Source organism: Pteropus medius, unplaced genomic scaffold (assembly GCF_902729225.1).
Source record: "Pteropus medius unplaced genomic scaffold, Ma_sr-lr_union100, whole genome shotgun sequence".
In the NCBI taxonomy this organism is placed as follows: Eukaryota; Metazoa; Chordata; class Mammalia; order Chiroptera; family Pteropodidae; genus Pteropus; species Pteropus medius.
Genome location: NW_024340692.1, coordinates 16,878,177 through 16,898,682, shown reverse-complemented (window position 1 = coordinate 16,898,682; position 20,506 = coordinate 16,878,177). Strand labels below are relative to the sequence as shown.

The 20,506-nt window shown below is 34.0% G+C and overlaps 1 protein-coding gene and 1 long non-coding RNA gene across 4 annotated transcripts in view; both read left to right on the top strand.

The window, feature by feature from the left end:
- PTAR1 (protein prenyltransferase alpha subunit repeat containing 1) overlaps nt 1–19,359 on the top strand; it is a 38,246-nt gene extending 18,887 nt beyond the window's left edge. For 2 of the 3 annotated variants that reach the window (XM_039837833.1, XM_039837923.1), the window contains 5 exons: nt 1,162–1,217; nt 7,631–7,735; nt 9,586–9,799; nt 16,419–16,723; nt 18,811–19,359. In XM_039837833.1, the coding sequence (XP_039693767.1) occupies nt 1,162–1,217; nt 7,631–7,735; nt 9,586–9,799; nt 16,419–16,723; nt 18,811–19,153 (1,023 nt within the window). In that variant the 3' untranslated portion in view covers nt 19,154–19,359. The remainder of the gene's footprint in view (nt 1–1,161; nt 1,218–7,630; nt 7,736–9,585; nt 9,800–16,418; nt 16,724–18,810) is intronic. The other variant, XM_039837741.1, reaches the window with a different exon arrangement.
- LOC120582470 (uncharacterized) lies at nt 9,806–13,332 on the top strand. The gene is made up of 2 exons (XR_005647586.1): nt 9,806–12,371; nt 12,402–13,332. It is a non-coding gene; the product is annotated as an uncharacterized LOC120582470 (long non-coding RNA).
- Nucleotides 19,360–20,506: the final 1,147 nt, after the last annotated feature.

The following is a 20,506-nucleotide window of genomic DNA, read 5'->3' as shown; positions in this document are numbered from 1 at the left end:
TCATTAGATATTTATTGATTAACTATTATGTGTTAGGTTCTAGACACTGGAAATAGAGCCACGAACAAAACAAACAAAAATCCCTGTCCTCCTGGAATTTTTATTCTAGTAGAAGAAGAAAAGCAATAAGGACATTCATAGGTAAAATATATAATAGATCGAGTGTTAGCAAATCCTGTGAGAAAGAAAGGGGAAAAGGAAGGTAGGGAAGGCCAGAAAGAGGATGGGAAGAGTGGTATTGCAGTTTTAAGTAGGGGACATTTGAGCAAAAACTAGCATGAAATTGGGGGTTTTAAAACTTTGGCTATTGTGTGGAAAGTGGACCGTAAGGGTACAGGGAGTGATTAGGAAATTAAGAATTGGTTGCAGTAATTTAAGTGACAGATACTGGTGACTTGAAGTAGAGCTTGGTGGTAAAAGCAGTGAGAAATTAAGATTCTCACTGTATTTTATAAACTATAGGAGCTTTGACTGTATTTAATAAACAGGTTTTAAAGACACAGATGGTGCATTGGAGGTAAGAGAATGAAGCTAGTCTAGGTTGACTGGTTTTTGGCCTGAGCAACTGAAAGGATGGAGTTGCCATTTACTGAAATAGGAACATCTAGAAGAGGAGTAGATTTAGGTGGGGGTTGCTGGTTGGAAGTCAAGAGTTCAGTTCAGGACGTTAGGTTTGTGTCTAGTTAGTTATTTGTGTATGAATCTAAAGTTCAGGTGAGAGTTCTAGGTCAGATGTACATTTGGGAATCACTAGAAAATATATGGTATTTAAAGTCATGAGATTGTTTGAGATACCCAGAGAAGTGGGTATAGATAGAGAGGAGAACCAGTCCAAAGACTAAGCCCTGGGACACTACAGGTTTCTTAAGTTGCACAGTCCAGTAGAGTAGCCACAAGCTACATTTGGCTATTGTGCCCTTGAAATGTGACTGGTCTCAGTTAAGATGTGCTGTAAGTGTAAACTACACATCAGATTTCATATCCCCCAAAAGTAAAATATCTTATTAATAATTTTTATATTTATTACATGTCGAAATTATAATATTTTGGATGTAGTAAGTTAAATATATTACTTTATACTTGTTTTTAATGTAGTTGTAAAACCTTTTAATTACATAGATGACTCCCGTTTGTGACTCACATTATATTTCTGTTGGACAGCGCTGTTCTAAAGTTTGCGAGATGAGGAAGAATCAGCAAAGGAGACTTTTAGGAAGGTACTATAAACTTACAACTGAGAGCTTTCTTAAGGGAAGGGTCCCTGTCTTGTCTTGTTTTTTTTTTTTTTTTTTTCCTTTATTTCCCTAGCATCTAACACTAGTGCCTGGCACATAATAGATAATCAGTTTGCAGAATGATTAAATTCAGTGAGAAAGAAATGAAGATAATAGAGAAGTAGAAGTATCATTTTTATTCATGTTCTTATATGCCTCATCAAAGAGGAGTTAAAAATCCTTTAAAAAAAGATTCTTACTAGCATAATGTATACATACACATACATACATACATACATACATACATACATACATACATACATACATACGTATATATTATTCATTGTACATTCTAAAAGGCAGTTCAGGATAGGAAAGAACCTAGTCTTAAGATACATGGATCTTAGTCCTTTTTCATCAGTTAACTAGCAGGTGACTTTGGGCAAAATTTTAACTTCTCAAGTTTTAAGTTTCCATTATGTGAGATAAAAGATTTGAATTAGGTGATTTTTAAAAATTCTTTTGAAATTGACTTTTTAAAATTATGTATGGTTTGGTCTTATAAAGGGAAATTGTTTCATGTATCTAGTTTCAATTATGCTAATAGCAGTTAATCTTGAAATTATTCTAGTAAAATGATTAGTAGAGTTTTATGCTAGATGAATAGAAAGGAAATCTTGGTTTTCAAAATCCATTGTTGATATGTGTTCTAGTAAATTTTAATTTGCATTGGTAAGATTAATTGTCGTATTAGAACATAAAATCATGAAGACATTGGAGGGGAAAACAAGCAACTTTGGAAGTAAACTGATCCAACCCTAAAAGATATTTTGCTATTCAAAGATTCAACATTTTATGTTTAATTGTTGGTATATTCTGCAGTAACTCTGAGAATAATTGAATGATTTTTACTGTATTTTATAAATTGTTAAAAGATGGTATAACACATTGGTAGTTCAATTTATAGGTATTACAGTCTTCGGTGAAAAAATACAGGCAAGAATAAATTTTTGAGCTGATCTCCTGTGATTACAGTGAGTGATACATATAGTTTAAAAGTCAGCTGGTTCTAGAAAAAAATGACAAGTATTTCTTTTTTTTTTGGTTTGAATTTGCTTTGAAAATTGGTGAATTACTTAAAGAGGTTGACCTCATAATGTCCTATTTTTTTAATCAGTCTGTGAACATAGAGTGAGCAGGACATCTTTGAGCAACTAGAATAGCTGACAACAAGCTGCGATGATTCATGTCCTTTACTCAAGCCTATTGATTTAAATTGGTAATTTTATTTTATGTAGGTTTGACTTTTGGTTTGACATTTTGAGCTTAGAGACCTTGAGCTGGTTACTGACTCTCTCCCACCTTCGGTTTCCTCATCTGTAGAATTGAGTTAATACTAGTTGGCACTATATAAAATTATTGTTTTTGTAGATCAAAAATGATGAAATTCAAGCATCCACATCCTTGTTTCTAACACTATTCTCTAATAAAAGGAACTGGGCTTCTTGGAGAAATGGCTTATTCTATGATCAGGGTAGGGAATGTACATGATGAGCCTGGAACATCTTAGAGAGCCAGAAAGTAAGGAAGTGCGCAAAAAACCAATATGATGGGGATATGTCGAAGGGATTCCAGTGGCCAAAGTGGAATAATTTGAGCAATAAAATAACATAATGTTGTCTTATACCCCAAACTATAAAGTAGATATTCATAAGTTCATACTGACAAATAAATGATTGAACGAACAAATAGGAAACAATAAACAAATCTGCCATATAGAATAATTCCAAATAATTTAACTAGATAACCCCTCTCAAGGAGATGGAACGTAACTCCCTACTCCCTAAGTGTGACTTTCATCCAAAAAGTACAGTGGAGAAACCTGGCACATGCTACCTGAGCCAGGTAATCAAGGTCAACATCAACAGTGATATGATATGATGAAAATGGCACTTTACCTTTGAGGTCTCTTCCTCCTCAAAATCTATAACTCTAGTCTAACCATGAGAAAAATGTCATACAAAATTCCTGATCAATACTCTTTAAAACTGTCAGGGCCATCAAAAACAAGGTATATCTGAGGTGCCAAGAGGAGCCTAACGGAGAGATAGCAGTGGAATGCAATGTGATATCCTTCATGGTACCCTGAAATAGAAAAAGGACATTTGGTAAAAACTAAGGAATTCTGAATAAAATATGGACTTCTAATAGTAATCTTTCCTAATTGGTTCGTCCGCTATGACAAATATACCATGATAATATGTTAATAATATAGGAAACTGGGACCAAGGTATACAGGAATTCTCTGTACTATTCTTAGAACTTTTCTGTAAATTTTAAACAATTTTAAAATGAAAAGTTGATTTTAAGAAACAATTGAATATTGGCGTTTCATATGGTTCAATATAACCCATACTTGGGTTCTCATGGGAATTAAATTAGATAATATATGTAAATCATGTAACACAATGCCTGACTCAGAAGTGTTCAATAAATGTTAATTTTTATGAGGATGACTTTTATTATCATTATTATTTCGGACAGAGTAACTGAAGATTGAGGGGGAAAAGATGACATTTGTTTATTCGGTATTTAGTAAGTATCAAGTACCGGGTTAACCACTGGAGATTTAGCCATAGACAGGATACAACATGGCCCCTGGTCTCCTACAAATCTTCAGTAAAGTGACAGGAGAGAGAAGCTGTAACTATTTGTTTGAGATGGAGAGAAGACAGAAAAACTTTAAAAAATAAGATAAACTTTGCAGAAATATCAAAGTACAATAACTCATGTTGAGGGATAAAACACACTACTCACCTTAGTAACTCCGAGAGGCTCCCATGGGTGAATTTTAGCTTACAGTGGAGTCTTCAATGGAAAATGATATTTTTTAAATACTGTTAAAACGGTAAGTGAAATCTGTCACAAAATTTTAAAAGAGTAACTTTTATTATTTGAAAAATCTGTGTGAAAAACCTCATTTCTTTTATAATTCTTTATTAAAACTGACGTAGTCTACTCCCTTCTCCCACCTTATAAAAAAGTCAGTCTTCACTTAATTTCATCCCACAACGAGGTTGCACGTGTAGCATGGCACTGTTCCTTACCACCCCTGCTTTCTCCTCCCAAAGCAACACAAATGCCTTTTTCTTTCTTAGTTTTTCCCACACTTATTTGATGGCCCTTACTTTATTCCTTCTTCCTCTAAGCAGTGTACCACTAAAGGCTTTAGGATCAATATAGAAACACAGCTTATTCACTATGCCTGAAAATAAAGCTGCCTCAAATTTAAAGCAGTACTCCATTTCCTCAATAAGAAACAAAAACAAAACAAAAAAAAGTTAGGCTAATATCAGTATGTACATGAAATAAGCAAATGTCTTCTTATATTTAATTTTTCAGTTACACATCTTTAAAATAACGTGACATTTTAATTTATGAATTCTTCATTTTCCTGCTCACATTTCTTTAAACAATTCAAACTCCTCACATGGTTTTGTTGACATTGTGACTTTGTCATCATGAGAGCTATTTCTTTGAGTTGTCTAGCACAGTTTTTCAAAGCACATCATGTCTACTTATATCTAAGTTGTTTGAGATACAGCACTTCTTAACTCCATCTGTTGCTGGAAATTTTACCTCAAGCTGGATTCCTACTTGAATATGTTAGAGCAGTTGACTTTTTATTGTATCTCTAGGTTATGCGATAGCCATAACTTAACCACTTACCATATTTCTTCTTCAAGAAATCTTTAAAAAATTGGTTTATGACAACATCCAACACCTAAAATGTTCAGTCCTGCCCCCAGGAATATTTATTAAATTTACATTAAAATTTTGCTTTTTTTATGATTCTATCAAGTGATCTTTTTAAGTATCCATATATACAAGTGATTGAGCTTGTTTCAAGCTTAGATATCTTCCCAAATAGTACTTTGTTGTTCAAAGTAAATTAAGAAAGCACCCTTAATTTAACATACTTTGTAAAGATTCAGTTATAACATGACTTCTTTTTTGAAGAAAATTTTGATTATTTCTCCTTAGTTGTAGGTATATGGAGGAACATAGGTAGGCAATTGTAAATGAAGAGGAGTTTTAATCCATTTCCCATTTGCCCCAAGAATACTTGCTGGTGGCGCATGTGGCTGTCAGGTTTACCCCAAGATAACTCGCGGATTACAGTCCTAACCTTACCCCCCCAAATTTGCCACAAAATATCTAGCTTTTATTATTTTCACATCACTCTAGTGTATAGATAATCTTTGGAAACAAATGACATCATTCTATTTATAGCATTCTCTTTTTAGTGGTGGTATTTCCATTTACAAAATAGTGTAATTCTCCATCACTGAAAATGTCAAATTCTAGAAAATGTAGCATTCTTACCTGTGATGTTAACATCATTCTCAAACTTGTTAGCTGAAGATTCATTTGATGAATCCAATTTATGTGTACATTTCTGTTACATTAGGATTAGAGACAAGTTCTGTTCAGAAATAACTCCAAGAACAGTTTTTATATTTTATTTTCACATTGAAAACCAGTTGGATTTGCTTCAGCCTCAAAGAGCATGTATATGTAAAATTAACACTGGCAGCGATCCAGTTTTTAAACTTCAGCGTACATCACCTAGAGGACTTGCTAATACACTTTGTTTTGGCCCACTGGAGTTTTTGATTCACTTGGTCTGGGATGAATTTTGAGTCTGTATTTCTCACAAGTTCCAGATGATGCTATCGTAGCCAGGGACCCTACTTTAAGAAAGTACTTAAAATTACATAGAGCAATATTTTGCCTCCTTTTATAGTATAGGTATCCCAACTTATTGTATGAACAAAACATTACTGATTTCAGAAGAAAAAGGATCTAGGACTGCAAAAGTAATTGGCTATTGGATTAAATATTCGTTTAATGACAAATTTCTTGTACATTGAAAGAAAAATAGTCAATAAATCCATCTGTTAAAGCAGCTTGTAAACCTTCTCGGTATCCCTTCAAATTATTTTATAGAGTGAAATTGCTGACCTAAAAATGATTGTAAAGTGCCAGTATTATCACTTGTTTAGTATTTTCATTAAAAAGTTATTCTTAGCAAATAAAAATTTAGAAGTAGTACATTACTGTTGGAAAGAAAATGTATTTAGGAATTAAATCTACCTACTGCCTCTGATTATAGACACATTGAAAAGTAGTATCAAAACTTATTTTCAAAAAGTTATCTGATAAATTATATCTAAACCAAAATTGTATTTGAGAAATCGGTAGAGCATTTTACATGACATAATAATTGCATTGAAGCTTCAAACAGTTTTAAAACAACACAAACTCACATTACTATTCTGTTTATATTCCAAAAATGAGTGGTCTAGTTTATCAAGAGCCATGCAGTATTTCACCTGGCAGTATGTCTTTTGGAAACTTATCCTAAGTAATAGTACAAATCAAAGAAGTCATAAGCACAAAGCTCTTTGAGAATTATTTTAGAATATCAGAAATTTGGAAGCAATCTAAATATCTATTCACAGGGGAGAAGGTCATTCATTTACAGCCTAGCTACTGAATGAAAACTATTTGATCACTTAAAATGTTCACTTGAGAGATTATATAGAACTATGAGGTAATTATTAAGATATAAGAACAGAATATAAAATTATTTTAAATATAGATGCATATGAGGAAAGTTAGAAGGAAAATTTCAAAAATAAAAATAGTTTTGCTAGGATAATGATTTAATTATTTTTTTCTTAACATCTCAATCATACTGTGTAATATGTATTTTTTGGTAATGAACTGCACTATATCAAGTCCTACTTAGGAAGCTAGAGCAATTCTTGACTTGTAATGGATCTACCCTACAGATACTGATGTCAGGCCTTGTAAGTTTTGGAAATTAGACAAGCCAGAAAACCCCTTTGCTATCTCCCAAATAGGTAACTAAATTCATTTTCCTATTCACGTTTCATTAAATAATTTAATTCAGACTCTTCACATGGCTTGTTGACATCAGTGACTTTGTCATGATGAAAGCTATTTTCTTTTTTTGAGTTGCCTAGCACAGTTTTCTAAAGCACATCATAACTAATTTCTCAGTTGTTTGAGATAGAGTACTTTTTGAGTTCATGTGTGACTGGAAATTTTATCTCAAGCTAGATTCCTACAGGAATACATTATAGAGCAGTTGATTTTTTATTGTATCTGTAGGTTTTGTGATTTAGAGCTATTGATTTAGAGCTTTTTCTGCTTATTATTTCAAGATTTTACGAATATATTCTTGACTACTGTGTTTGACATGTATGAGAGTTTTGTGGGGTGTTTTTTTCTTGGAAATTTGCTTCTCAATGAGATTATATTAATAGTCATGCAGTACATTTGGATAGAAAAATAAAGTAATGGTTCTTTTTATTTTTCTTTTACAGAAAAGAGCTGATCCTGTCTGGTACTTTAAATCCAATTAAGGATTTATATCTGGGAAAACTGGCCTTAACTAAGTTTCCAAAGAGTCCAGAAACATGGATTCACAGGTATAGTTAATTTACACCATACTGGATTCACAGGTATGGTTAATTTACACCATACCATTCTTTATTAGGATTCAGAATGACCGGAGAGAAAACACAGTGCGAAGCAAGGTCCCATATTGATTCAAAGTATGAATTCTAAAGTCAAGTTCCCTACATTTAAATCTGGATGTCATCACTCACTAGGTACCTGTGTTACCTTCGGAAATCATTTAATCACTTCAAGCTTGAGTTTTCTCATTTGTAAAATGGGACTAATAATAATACCTATCTCAGAGTTAATAGTTGAGTTTATATGAGATAATGCATGTAAACACTACTACAGTGCCTGACACATATTAAACACTCAATTTTTAGCCGTTATAATTAACTATCTGAAGCAGTCATGGAGATTGCATTAGATATTCAACTATAATGAGTAACCGAAGTTTTATAACTCATTCAGGTGTGTTCCTGGTAAAATTGGAGGTGGTAATGGTTATGGTTATTAAAATTAACCAAATAAGGAAAATAAGAATAGCTGAAGTAAGTGGTGTATAGGCTGAGCTAAAGTTGCTAAGACCATAAATGCAAAGAATATTTTTAGGTTAAAAGCCTGAGTCAGATAGCCAAAATGCACATAAGAACCCTTCTCAAAATCCTGGCTGTTTGGAGGCATCTTCCTCTTGGACTCCATGTAATTACTGTATTTTGACTAAAATGAGATGGTGTGAGCATGCTGTTTAGGGTCAGAGGAGAAATTCTCTGAAGAAGTCTGTTCTCAGTTTATGAAAGCCACTTAAAACTTTACTTACATCTTGAGCATATTTAGGATCTTCCAAGGTATCTTAGCTGTAATCTTGCCTGCAGCCAGCCTGGCATATCAGCTGTCTCCAAACCATAAAATCAGTTGTATTTTCTCCCTTAGTAGAAATTGTGATAGCAGACTTCAGAGAAATGTATAGTTTTGTATATAGAGGTCTGGAAAGGGGTGGTGGCAGAGGAAGGAGATTATTAAATATGCATCTGTCAGTTTATTGGCTTTTCTAATGTTTTATAAAGCAAGCTTTTGTTGTTAAGTAAAAAACTATTATATGAAAATGGGTGTCCTACTCAATTTCTTGTACCTTTAGGTTGGAAATTTTCATCTCAAAGTATGCTTTCTTATGAGAAATATTTATTAAAACTAAAGACATTAAGTGGATAGAGACTTTTTTAGCACATTTTATTTAAATGTATGCTAATGAAATTCTTAAATAGGCAAGGGGAAAATTTGTGGCTAAAGACATTTTAAAGCCTGCGTGATGGTCTCACTAATTCTATCTGTTTCTGTCCAGATTCTATACTATATTATAACATTTTTGCTTAATGAAAGCTGTTCTAATGCAGCTTCTTGTTTGCAAACAAGCAAATACACATAGGGCAAGGCATGAACATATAATAAAGACATGAGCCATGACTCCTTTTCTCACATTTACCAGCCATTTAATTACATCCTCTCACCTTCAGCCACCACTACCAGTGTGCATACCCACACACACCAACTGGCTTTACATTTCCTGGCCAAATGGAGTTTTGGAGTTGTCATTTTGAAACTGATAACATTCTCTTTTTGACAGATTTTAACATTTTAGAAAGGTTTTGCTTTCCTCTTTGTCCTTTCTCTCCCCCACCTTCGCCCCAAATCCATGCTGCTAAAGTTAAGAATGTCTTTAAAAACAAAAACAATGAAACAACAATCCTCCGGCTCCCCTCTCTCAGGTATTATTTTGCATTATCTGGGGGTGGAAATTAAGAACAAAGAAAACTTTGATTGTTTTCCTCTCTGGTTTATGTTCTTGCCTCATTGTCTTTCTCACATGCCATGTTAACAGACGATGGGTGCTACAACAGCTAATTCAGGAAACCTCCTTGCCTTCCTTTGTGACCAAAGGAAACTTAGGAACAATTCCTGCAGAAAGGAAACAGCAAGTAATACAAGAGGAGATGGAGGTCTGTGGTGAAGCAGCAGGGAGATACCCAAGCAACTATAATGCCTGGTCCCATCGCATCTGGGTTTTACAACACCTGGCCAAGCTAGATGTCAAGGTAGGACTGTTAATTCCATCTCTCCAGCACATTCTGTCTGCTCTTTAAGTCTTCCAGTAGTAAGTAGTTCCTTCTCAGAGGTGCAGTAAGGGGGGTAAGTAGAGGAACTTAATAGCAGCCCAGCAGCCTAGAAAGGATCGTGACAGCTGATACCCCCAGGGAATCTCTGGCAATTAAAAAAAAAGTTTTCATTCCTTACCAGCATATTTTGGCAATCCTAAGGCTAGTACTTTGGTAGGACAAAGGCAGGTTTAAGCAATGAGTAAGACTGAGCATAACTCATTTTACCCTGAAGCAGGAAGGGATTATAAAACCTTATAGAATTGAAATTGTTCTTTCTTGGTAGTCTCTGGTTATACGACTTATTATGCTGAATTAGCTGGCTGCCTTTTCATAATCTCCTCTCTTAGGAAGGAACAGAAGATTTCACCTAAATTTTCCCAAACTTGGCAGAGTCTGTAAATAACCTAAGAACTCCTAAGTCTCACACCAGGCCTATTATTTGGAATGAGGATAAGATTTAGAGATCAGTGTATTTCACATACTCGGGGTTATTTGGATGCAGAGCCAGTTGGAAACTCTCGCAGCCTAATCCTTTTAGTTTGGAAATGAGGAAGTAGAAGATTCCAGAGAATTGTAATGGCTTAGACTTAGCTGTGGTTACATCACTTGTTATTCACCAGAATGAGAAACAAGTATCTTTTTGCTGGTTCTTATGTACTGTAGTGTTTCTATTTTTTTTCTTCCCTTTTTATGGTATCAGTGCCATCAGAATCTAGGGTACTTTTCTAAAAGCCTCCCAGGCTTGAGACAGTTTACAGGGGTCAAAATGCCTCAAGTGGTACTTCCACATTAATGGGGAACTGTGCTCTAATTTTTATTCACAACCCACTTCTTTTTTACATCTCTTTTCACAGGTTCCCTCTCCTTTCTGTTTCTTAGCCAGAGATTCCTCCAAGAGAAATAGAGTTTTTATTTCTGGCAGATTTTAAGCGAACAATTCTAGAAGAATAGCCCTTCCCTCCAGTTTATATGGCTTTGTGTTTCAGGAGGGAAGGACACCTAATGAAGTGCAAAGAGCTAAGACAGAATCACATCGACTTGGGCTGAGATTCTGGTCCTACTAGCTATATGTGGAAAGTAAGGCTTTAATGTTTTCATCTGTAAAATGGGGCTCTACTTTCTGCCTCAGTGGATTATCATGAGAATTACTTCAGTTAATGTGCATAAAGTAGTGGGCATCTAATAATAGAGGCTCACTAAATTTTGGTTCTTTTCTCTGTTCCCCACAGATAGAAAGTTTAGATGAAACTGACTACCAGTTTGCTAGGTCAACTCAGTACAATTTGTTCACGTAAAAGTGTTAAAACTCTTGAGTCCAGAAAAGCTGAGACATCTTTGGAAACTCCCTTGCCTTGGTTTGAACCTTTTAAGGTGGCATTCCCATAAAATCAGGGACATGGGGCCAAGGTGAAATTTTTGGTTACTTGAGACCATCCTATGTTGAAGACGAGAACGCATTAGTGGTGTGTTGACTCAGCTGCCTCAGTTCACTCCTAGACTCACGATCCGAGGCTCACGTGTTGTCACTACTGCCATTGTAGTGTCTCACTCTCAATGAGGAGTGCTAAATTTGCAAAATCCCCTTTTCCTGTAAACCATTTAGCCTAGCTAGGAGATCATGTCCTGCTATTTTTTATCTGTTAGAGCTGGGGTCCCCAATCCCTGGGCTACAGACTGGTACCGGTCCGTGGCCTGTTAGGAACTGGACCTCATAGCGGGAGGTGAGTGCCGGGTGAATAAGCGAAGTTTCATCTGTATTTGTAGCTGCTCCCCAGCGCTAGCATCACCACCTTAGCTCCACCTCAGATCATCAGACGTTAGATTCTCATAGAAGCACAGGTCCCTGATGCTAAAAGGGTTGGGGACTGCTGTATTAGAGGAAGTAATCACAGAAATACCAGTAGTCTAGAGCAGCTTAAAAATACATGTATAATGAGCCAGCATTCTTTTTTACTTAGAATATTGTACCTGACTTTTTAAAGTGCTGGTATCCACCATTAATGAAGGTATGAAAACGAACATTGAAGAAATTGCTATAATCATACCGAGGGTCAACATGGCAACATTTACCAGATTTTACCAATAACAAACCCAAAAATGTGCGTGTTATCTCTAATCTAGCAGTTCTGCTTCTAGGAGTTCATCTTAAAGAAATAATGAAGATGCAGTATGGTATAGTGACCACTCAGTGATCATACAGACCTCATTTGAATCCTGACTCTACCACCAATTTGCTGTGTGGCCTTGAGGAAGTTTCTTAGCCTCTCTGACCTACAGTTTCCTCATCTGTAAAATAGAGTTGATGATAATCCCTGCCACATCAAGCGATGTAAATTAAATGGGAGAATCCACATGAAGTGACTATCACAAATGCTTATACTAAGCACTCAACAAATACTGGCTATTAATTAAATACAGAAGTTTGGTATATAAAAATACTGTTTATAATAGTAAAAAACTATTTTATAATAGTAAAAAACTCCAATAATGAGGGATTAGTTACATTATAGTCCATATTAGTCCATATAGTCCAATATAGTCCATGACTATATTGGAATGTTTTGTTGCTAGAAAAAATTGTATTTTGGAAGATTATTTAAAGAAAAATGTTCATAGGTTAAGGATATAAAATTAAATATGATATGGGTCTAATACAATTTTTAAATATGCTGTTAGCATTGAATGTGATTTTAAAGTGTTTAGAACAGTGCCTGGCATATTATAAGTACTCAGCAGATATTTACATGCACACAGTGCTGTTATGGATATATTTTCTTGTATTTTCTCTAATAAGCATGGTCAGTTTTCTATTCAGGAAAAAAAAAGATTAGAAAATAAAGAATATGTATCAGTGCTATGGGATAGAATTATGAGAGGTTTTAAGTTTGTTTCATGTTTCCTGTGATGTTTGTGTTGAAGTGAACACACAAACATAGGAAACATGACGTTAAGTAAATTTTTAAATAGTCTCATTTTTGAGGGTGATGTTGGGTGGGAGGAAAGACAATTGAGCAGAGTTTATTACTACTGGCCAATTAAATGTTGATATGGGGTGTCACCTGAGAAAGCACAGAGGGTCACATCTCCCTAAAAGATATACAAAGGTCAATAAAGATATGAAAAAGGTGTTCAACATCATTAGCCATTAGAGAAATGCAAATCAAAACCATAGTGTGATACCATTTCACACCAACTAGGATGGCTAAAATTAAAAAGACAGACAATAACAAGTATTGGCAAGGATGTGGAGAAATTGAAACTTTTATACATTGCTGGTAGGATTGTGAAATCATGCACCCAGTGTGAAAAACAGTTTGGTATTTTCTTAAAAAATTAACATAGAATCATCTTTTATGACTGAAGTTGTGCTCCTGTGTATACCAAGAAGAATTAAAAACGTGTTCATACCAGAACTTGTACAAGAAATACTTGTAGCAACATTATTCATAATAGTCACAAAAAAAAGTAACAACCCAAATGTCTGATTTCTGAGGAATGGATATACAAAACGTGGTATCGCCATTGTTCAGCCATAAAAAAGGAATGAAGTCCTGATACATGCTATAACATGGATGAACCTTGAAACATTATGTGGTTGAAAGTAACCAAATTCAAAAGGTCATGTGTTGTATGATTCTATTTATATATGATATCTTTAGAATAGACAAAGCAGACTAGTGGGTGCCAGAGGCTGGGGGGAATGGAGAATTAGGGGACTCAATAGGAATAAGGGTTGTTTTGGAGGCAATGAAGATGTTCTGAAATTAGATAACAGTGATAGCTGCATAACTTTATGAATATACTAAAAACCACCAGTTTATTTTTCAACTTCAAAAATTGATTCCAAAGTTCATTAGAAAGAATAAAGCTTTAAGAACAAACTGCTGAAAAAAAGAAAAATAAGGAACACCGTATATCACTATATGTTTAAATGTTTATAGAATAATTAAAACTGTGGTTCTGGCTCAAAAATAGACAATAATAGAAGAGACTATAAAGCCCAGAAACAAATCCCAATACATAATATGTAGAAATTTCACTGATGATAAATACGGCATTTTACATAATTGGAGAAAGAATTCTTTGTTCATTTGTAATGCTGATAAGATCGACTTTTTAGAAAATAATTGTTAGGTTTTAATCTCATATACCAAACAACTCTAAATGAAAGAAAAACATCTGAGGGGAGAAAAGAAATTTAAAGTCAATTATAGTAATATGTTAAGAAAACTATTTACAATATAGAGACTTACTATCTTTAATATATAAAAATTTCTTACAAACCCATAAGAAAAATAATGAATATTACAAATAGTAAATTAAGCAACTTATAAAAGAGAATTAGGCAAAGCAGGCAATTCATAAAAAAAACAAAGAAAAATAAGTGACTAGACACCTGTTAGAATAGCTATAATCAACAGGACAAGTAATAACAAATGCTGGAGAGGATGTGGAGAAAAAGGAACCCTCACTGCTGGTGGGACTGCAAATTGGTACAGCCACTATGGAAAACAGTATGGAGGATCCTCAGAGAACTAAGAATTGATCTACTATATGATCCAGCAATCCCTCTACTGGGTATTTACCCCAAAGACTTGAAAACTCATATCCAAAAAGATATTTGCACAACAATGTTCACAGCAGCATTATTCATAGTAGCCAGGACATGGAAGCAACTGAAGTAATCTACAGTAGATGATTGGCTAAAGAAGCGAGGGTACGTATATACAATGGAATATTACTCAGCCGTAAGAAGAGATGAAATAATCATGCTAAGCGAAATAAGCCAGACAGAAAAAGTTGAAAATCACATGATAATCACTTATATGCTGGAATATAAACCTAAAAACAACAAAGAACAAGGCAAACAAACAGAGACTCATGGACATGGACAATAGACTAGTGGTTACCAGAGGGGAAGGGGAGGGATGAGGTAGATGGGGTAAGAGGGGTTCAAAGATGTGGTGACAGAAATCTATAAGAGGTGAACATACAGTGTAAATATATATGTGTATGTATGTATGTATATATGTATGTATGTATGTGTGTGTGTGTATGTATGTATGTATGTATGTGTATATATATATATATATATATATATATATATATATATATATATATATATGCCTTACTGTTAAAATATATAGCTGAAACTTATTGGATTTCATTAACCAATGTCACCATAATTAATTAATTAAGTGACCAGGAAAAATATTTAGCCTTAGTGATAATTAAGTACAAATTAAAATGAAATGTGATATTCCATTTATTAAATTAGAGAAGATTAAAGTATTGGTGAAAAATGTAGGAAACAGACATTAAGATACACTTCCAATAGTATTATAAATTTTATACAGCACTTTGACAGTATATATCAAGAACTTTACAATATATTTTTCATTGTTCCAGTAAGTATACTTCTAGAAATTTCTCCTAAATAAGATATGCACATAGATTTATATATGTGTTTTTATAAAAGTATTCCTTGTGAGAGAATGGTTAAATTGTGACAATCTTCAGAATGATATATTGTGTAAAAGTTAGGAATTACACGTTATGGAATAATATTTAATGACATGAGGATATATAACTTAAGTAGAATAAAATCAGCATAAAAGAATATCCCGTTTGTTTTAAAAATAAACTGTGCACATGCATGCACAGAAAAAAGCTAAAAGATTGAGTAAATGCCAGAATGTTAAAAGTGGTTATTGCTGGCTAATAGGATATTGAGTGATTTTTTTTAATGACTGATGGCATATGTATATAAGAATGAACACTTTCCTTAGTCTTTCATTTTAAACCTGTTATCTTTGTTTCATAGCCCTGCTTCTGTAGTTTTCTTGTAGTTGATTTATTCACTCATTCGTTTTTTTTTTTAGCTGGAATGTTGGAAAAGAATAATGATATTTAAGGTATATCATATAAAGGTCATGTATTCTATCAGTACGTTGTAGGTAAACTGTATCTTTATGCAGTGTCTTTAAGATCACTTAACAATCAATTATCATTGTCTTTTTTTTTTTAAATAATTACCTGTATCTATATACCTTTTTATTCTAATAAGAAAATGCCCTGAAATTCCTGTTAAAGTTTCTTCTCCAGTTTAGTATGCATCTTATATTTTAGGGAAAAGAATATAGTCAATTTTTCTCTTAGAAAGTCTGAGAAAAAAATTTTAAAGGAATTAAATTGATTTTGTTGAAAACTTTGCATATATCTAGTTTTTTGCTTCAAAATTATAGTAAATTCCAATTTTTATATGTAGAAATATGCAGTAAGAAATAATTTAAATGTTTTTCATGTTACATAAATTCTTTTTAAACGCATTTTATTTTTTTAAAGAAGCTGTGCCAAAATTTAAAATTATATTTTAGTATTCACTGAGCTTTCACTGTGACAGCATGGTATTGGACATTGTATATAAAATATTGGTAGGAATGGTATTATCAAAAGAAAAAAAAACAAGTAATGAATCGAAGAAATTCAAGGTGGTAATGGAGAAAGAAAAGCCTTTGGCAGTTTCTCATCTCACCTCCCTTTTTCTTCCTACAAGATTCTTCTTGATGAACTATCTTCTACTAAACACTGGGCATCCATGCACGTTTCAGACCACAGTGGATTTCACTACCGCCAGTTTCTGTTAAAGTCTTTGATTAGCCAAACTGTGAAAGACAGTTCTGTCTTGGAGCAAAACCCTTTGAGAAATGAGCCAGCCCTAGTTCTTCCAAAAGATGAAGAAGCAGCAGCTTCAACAGAGGAACCAAGAATAAATATTCCCCATCTTCTAGAAGAAGAAGTTGAATTCAGCACTGATCTTATTGATTCCTATCCAGGACATGAAACCCTTTGGTGTCACAGGTAAGAGAAAGGAAAATTCATTTCCTGTGTGAAACTGTGCATATCTTTACAAGAGCTACAGAAAGTCTTACATCTGACTCCTGCCTGCTTGGGTAGTTTTGGTAATCTGCTTTAGGAGCTTTGCCTGAGTGATTTGGAGGATTTTATGTTACCATATCCTCCTCATGATCATCATCAATGAGAGGTTCCCCATGTAGATCTTCACCTGCAGCTTAGGATGGTGGTATTCAACCTTGACTGCACAACAGAATAACGTGTTACTTCCAAACTAAAAACAATAGAGACCCTCTTATTTAGCAGATCTGGGATGGAGCACTGCCATCTGTTTTTTAAAAACAACAAAGACCCTAACAGATAAATTAGATGCACAGTCAGAGTTGTGACCATTCATTAGATTCTGAGAATATTTAGCATTTTGTCATTCTTCAGATCATTATGATCTGCAAATGAACTTAATGTAAGTATAATTAACATTTAGATACTTTTTTTTAATTTTTTTTTTTAAGGAAAGTATATTTTGAGAGTGGAACAGGATCATTAGGAAGGAGTGAAATAGGGTTAGCAACCTCATAACTTGAGTTCTGAGCACATTTGATAGTAAAGTAGCTTTCACATTGGAATGAAGTCCGGATATGGAAACCCCTTGGTCAGTTTACTTTGGATCATCATTTAGTTGGAGGCATCTTTGTCTTTATAAATATAGATTTTACTTCAGGTCATAAGATTCTTTTTGTAGACAAAAGACTTGCCTGTGTTGGGCAGGATGTAGGCATTTTAAATATTTGTATATTTTTAAAGTTAATTGAAATTTGCCCCCTTTTTCCAGTCTAAATGTATTTAGAAGGCAGAAGACATTCTCTCTTTGGCACCTTCATAAATACATTTTTTTTTTTTTTTTAAATGATACTCCACATTTTCAAGAGAGAAGATAGTTCTTGACTTGTATCTTGTTTTGGTGTTAACAGATTTTTGTTGCTGTTTTATATTTAGGCACTTTCATGGCCAGGCTCAGAGAATTTTTTAAATGATATTTCTGTTTGAGAGGTTAACAAAGCAGAAACTTCTGTCTTCATCCAAAGATTAATTGGATTTTGGGGTTGGGAGTGCGGAGAAGAGATAGTTGGGATAGCCTATATATTAAACAGCCCAGTTTTCTATTGATTATTCATTGCCTTTAGGCAGTTTATCTACCCTTTAAGTTATATCTTCTATAAAATAGATATATGCTCCCTGTCTACTCCAGAACATGCTGGAAAATGGATAGAATTACCTTTTAAGAGTTTAGAATTACTAACATGAATGATGAGATATAGCAACCTATGTAGTTTACCGTATTGTGTACTGTAGGTGTGCACCCCACTGAGTCAAGTTTTCAGAGGTTAAGCACATGGATCTTTATTTTTAACAAATAATTCCACATAATTCTAAGGGTAGTAAAACTGCTCATAGAGGAAGAACAGGAACTTTAACTTGTAATGTACTTTGCTCAGAGCCCAGCACATCTCTACTGCATGTGTATGCTTAATGAGACTGTAGTGATGGATTTAGGAGTAAGTTCAGATTGTGTTTTAGATAATAAGACCAACTGTGGCACATTGTTCTTATTAAAGAAAATATTGAATAGAGGCCATGCAATAAGCCTCTAGAGAAGCTTTTTAATGCCCTTGTTTCTGAATCACTTGTATTTTGAGGTATCAGTGAGGTTCATTTTTATTTTTGTTTTATTCCTATTTATAGCAGAGATTGGTCTCAGACCTATTTCTGATTTCATATTATAGTCTACAGAGAGTAACAACTCCAAATAATTGTCATCATCTCAGTCAATACTATTTACAAACCCTTAGAGTAATATTCCTTCTCACAAATAATCCAGTAATCTGGGTTTTAACACTGGCCAGATATGCAGAGACTTCAGCATAACTATTCTTCTTCTTTTCCTCATATAACTCTGGGTTACAAATGGGCAGTGAACTGAGTACTATATGTTTTGAAATTATCAACTTTTTTTTTTGTTTTTCCTGAAAAGCTTCTCTTTGCGATGTGATCTTTCTTTTCTCTATTCTTTCCCTCCCCCTCCTGTTGCACAGGCGGCATGTTTTCTACCTTCAGCATCACTTAAATGGTAGGTTTCCTCACAGCGTGACCCAGTTGTCACCTGGAGACAGCCCTGCGGTGACTTTAAGTGACTTGCACCACATCCCAGCAGGCCCCCGCACATCCCAGGCAATGGAGGTGGATGGACTGTGTTACTCTAACAAGCAAGGGTATTCCCAGGAAACGAAACGCCTGAAGCGGACCCCAGCTCCAGATTACCTAGGCCTGGAAGTGGAACACAGGTTCATCGATCAAGTATTGTCCACATGCCGGAATGTAGAGCAGGCCAGATTTGCCAATGCATATAGGAAATGGCTGGATACATTAAGTCAATGAAAGAGGTGGACTATTCCTGCAGGTTTCCCCTTCTAGTGCAATATCGCTTTCCTTTCGCATTTACATAGTTGCATGAACTGTTTGCTATCATTAGCTAACTATGTGTTCTTCATCTTATGCTTAAAAGTTCATAGTAAATCTTTAATTTTATTTATTTTGTTAAGAACTGGCATTCCTTTGGGGATAAATTGTGTAGTTCCTGCTAAGCAATGAGTCTTAAGTTTTTCTTTATAACTTCTCATTATATTTCTATATTTCTGTATTTCTAAAAGAAGTCTGTGTTTCTAGGCTGCTTCTCATTCAGTTCTCCTTGTTGGTTCACATGTAGCTCCACCCACCTCAGTGCAATTGCTGCATAGGCTAATTTTTTTTAATTAAAAACTTATATTTTGGTTGAGCTTAAAAACAATACAAATGCCACCTTACTCAATCTAATTGTTTTGAGAATCAAATGGCCAGATGGGTGGATATGTGAAAATACAAACCACTTCTTTCTCTAGCATGTTCTACCCAATTACAGACCAAGATAACCAAAGTCAGAAGTATTGGAATTTATATAAAATACATGCTTCCGATGTAATCCATTTTTAAAATGGTTATTTAAAAAAAGTAATAATTTTAATAGTTTATGTAATTGTAGTACTTGAAAATTATTTTTATTACTAGTTTTGATAGATTGTTTTTACCTCAAATTTAGTACATGCCAAAAACACTCGAGTTAGCTCTTATAAAAATCATTTTTTAAAGAAAACCTGGAATGCCATTTTTAGTTATTGCTTGTTTTCCTTCCAAATTCACCATGAAAAATGGGAGAAATATGTGTAGAAATGTATCCGTAAAAAATCTTCCTTTTTAAAAATTTAAGTTATTGAGGATACACTGGATAAACTACAAAATTTTAGTGAAGTGATTATTAAAAGTTTACTGGCAAAAGCCAGGGAGAAAAAAATAGTTTTGAGGGTGTTAATTCTTCAGTCTTTATTTTAGCAAATAAAACAGTTAAAAAAAACTTTGATACTAAAATTATCAGGGATGAGGCACCAAAGTATCCACCTTATAGTTGTATCTTATCTTTGCAATAACAAGGGCTGGGTTTTTCAGGTTGGCAAGGCAGAGGTGGGGAAAGGGCCAGCCAGGTATTGTCTACTTTCTACTTTATTATATTTCTCCTTTTGTAAATGGTCTGCCTATGTTATTTCCACATACCTTTCTCTTTATTTTCCCAATCCATTCCATATTTTTTATTACTCTCTTTTGTATATTTTTCCTTATCTGTCTTATTTCAGGGATGTGTATGGAAGATATTCTCCCTATCTCTAATGAATTCCATACTTCGTTAAACACACACACACA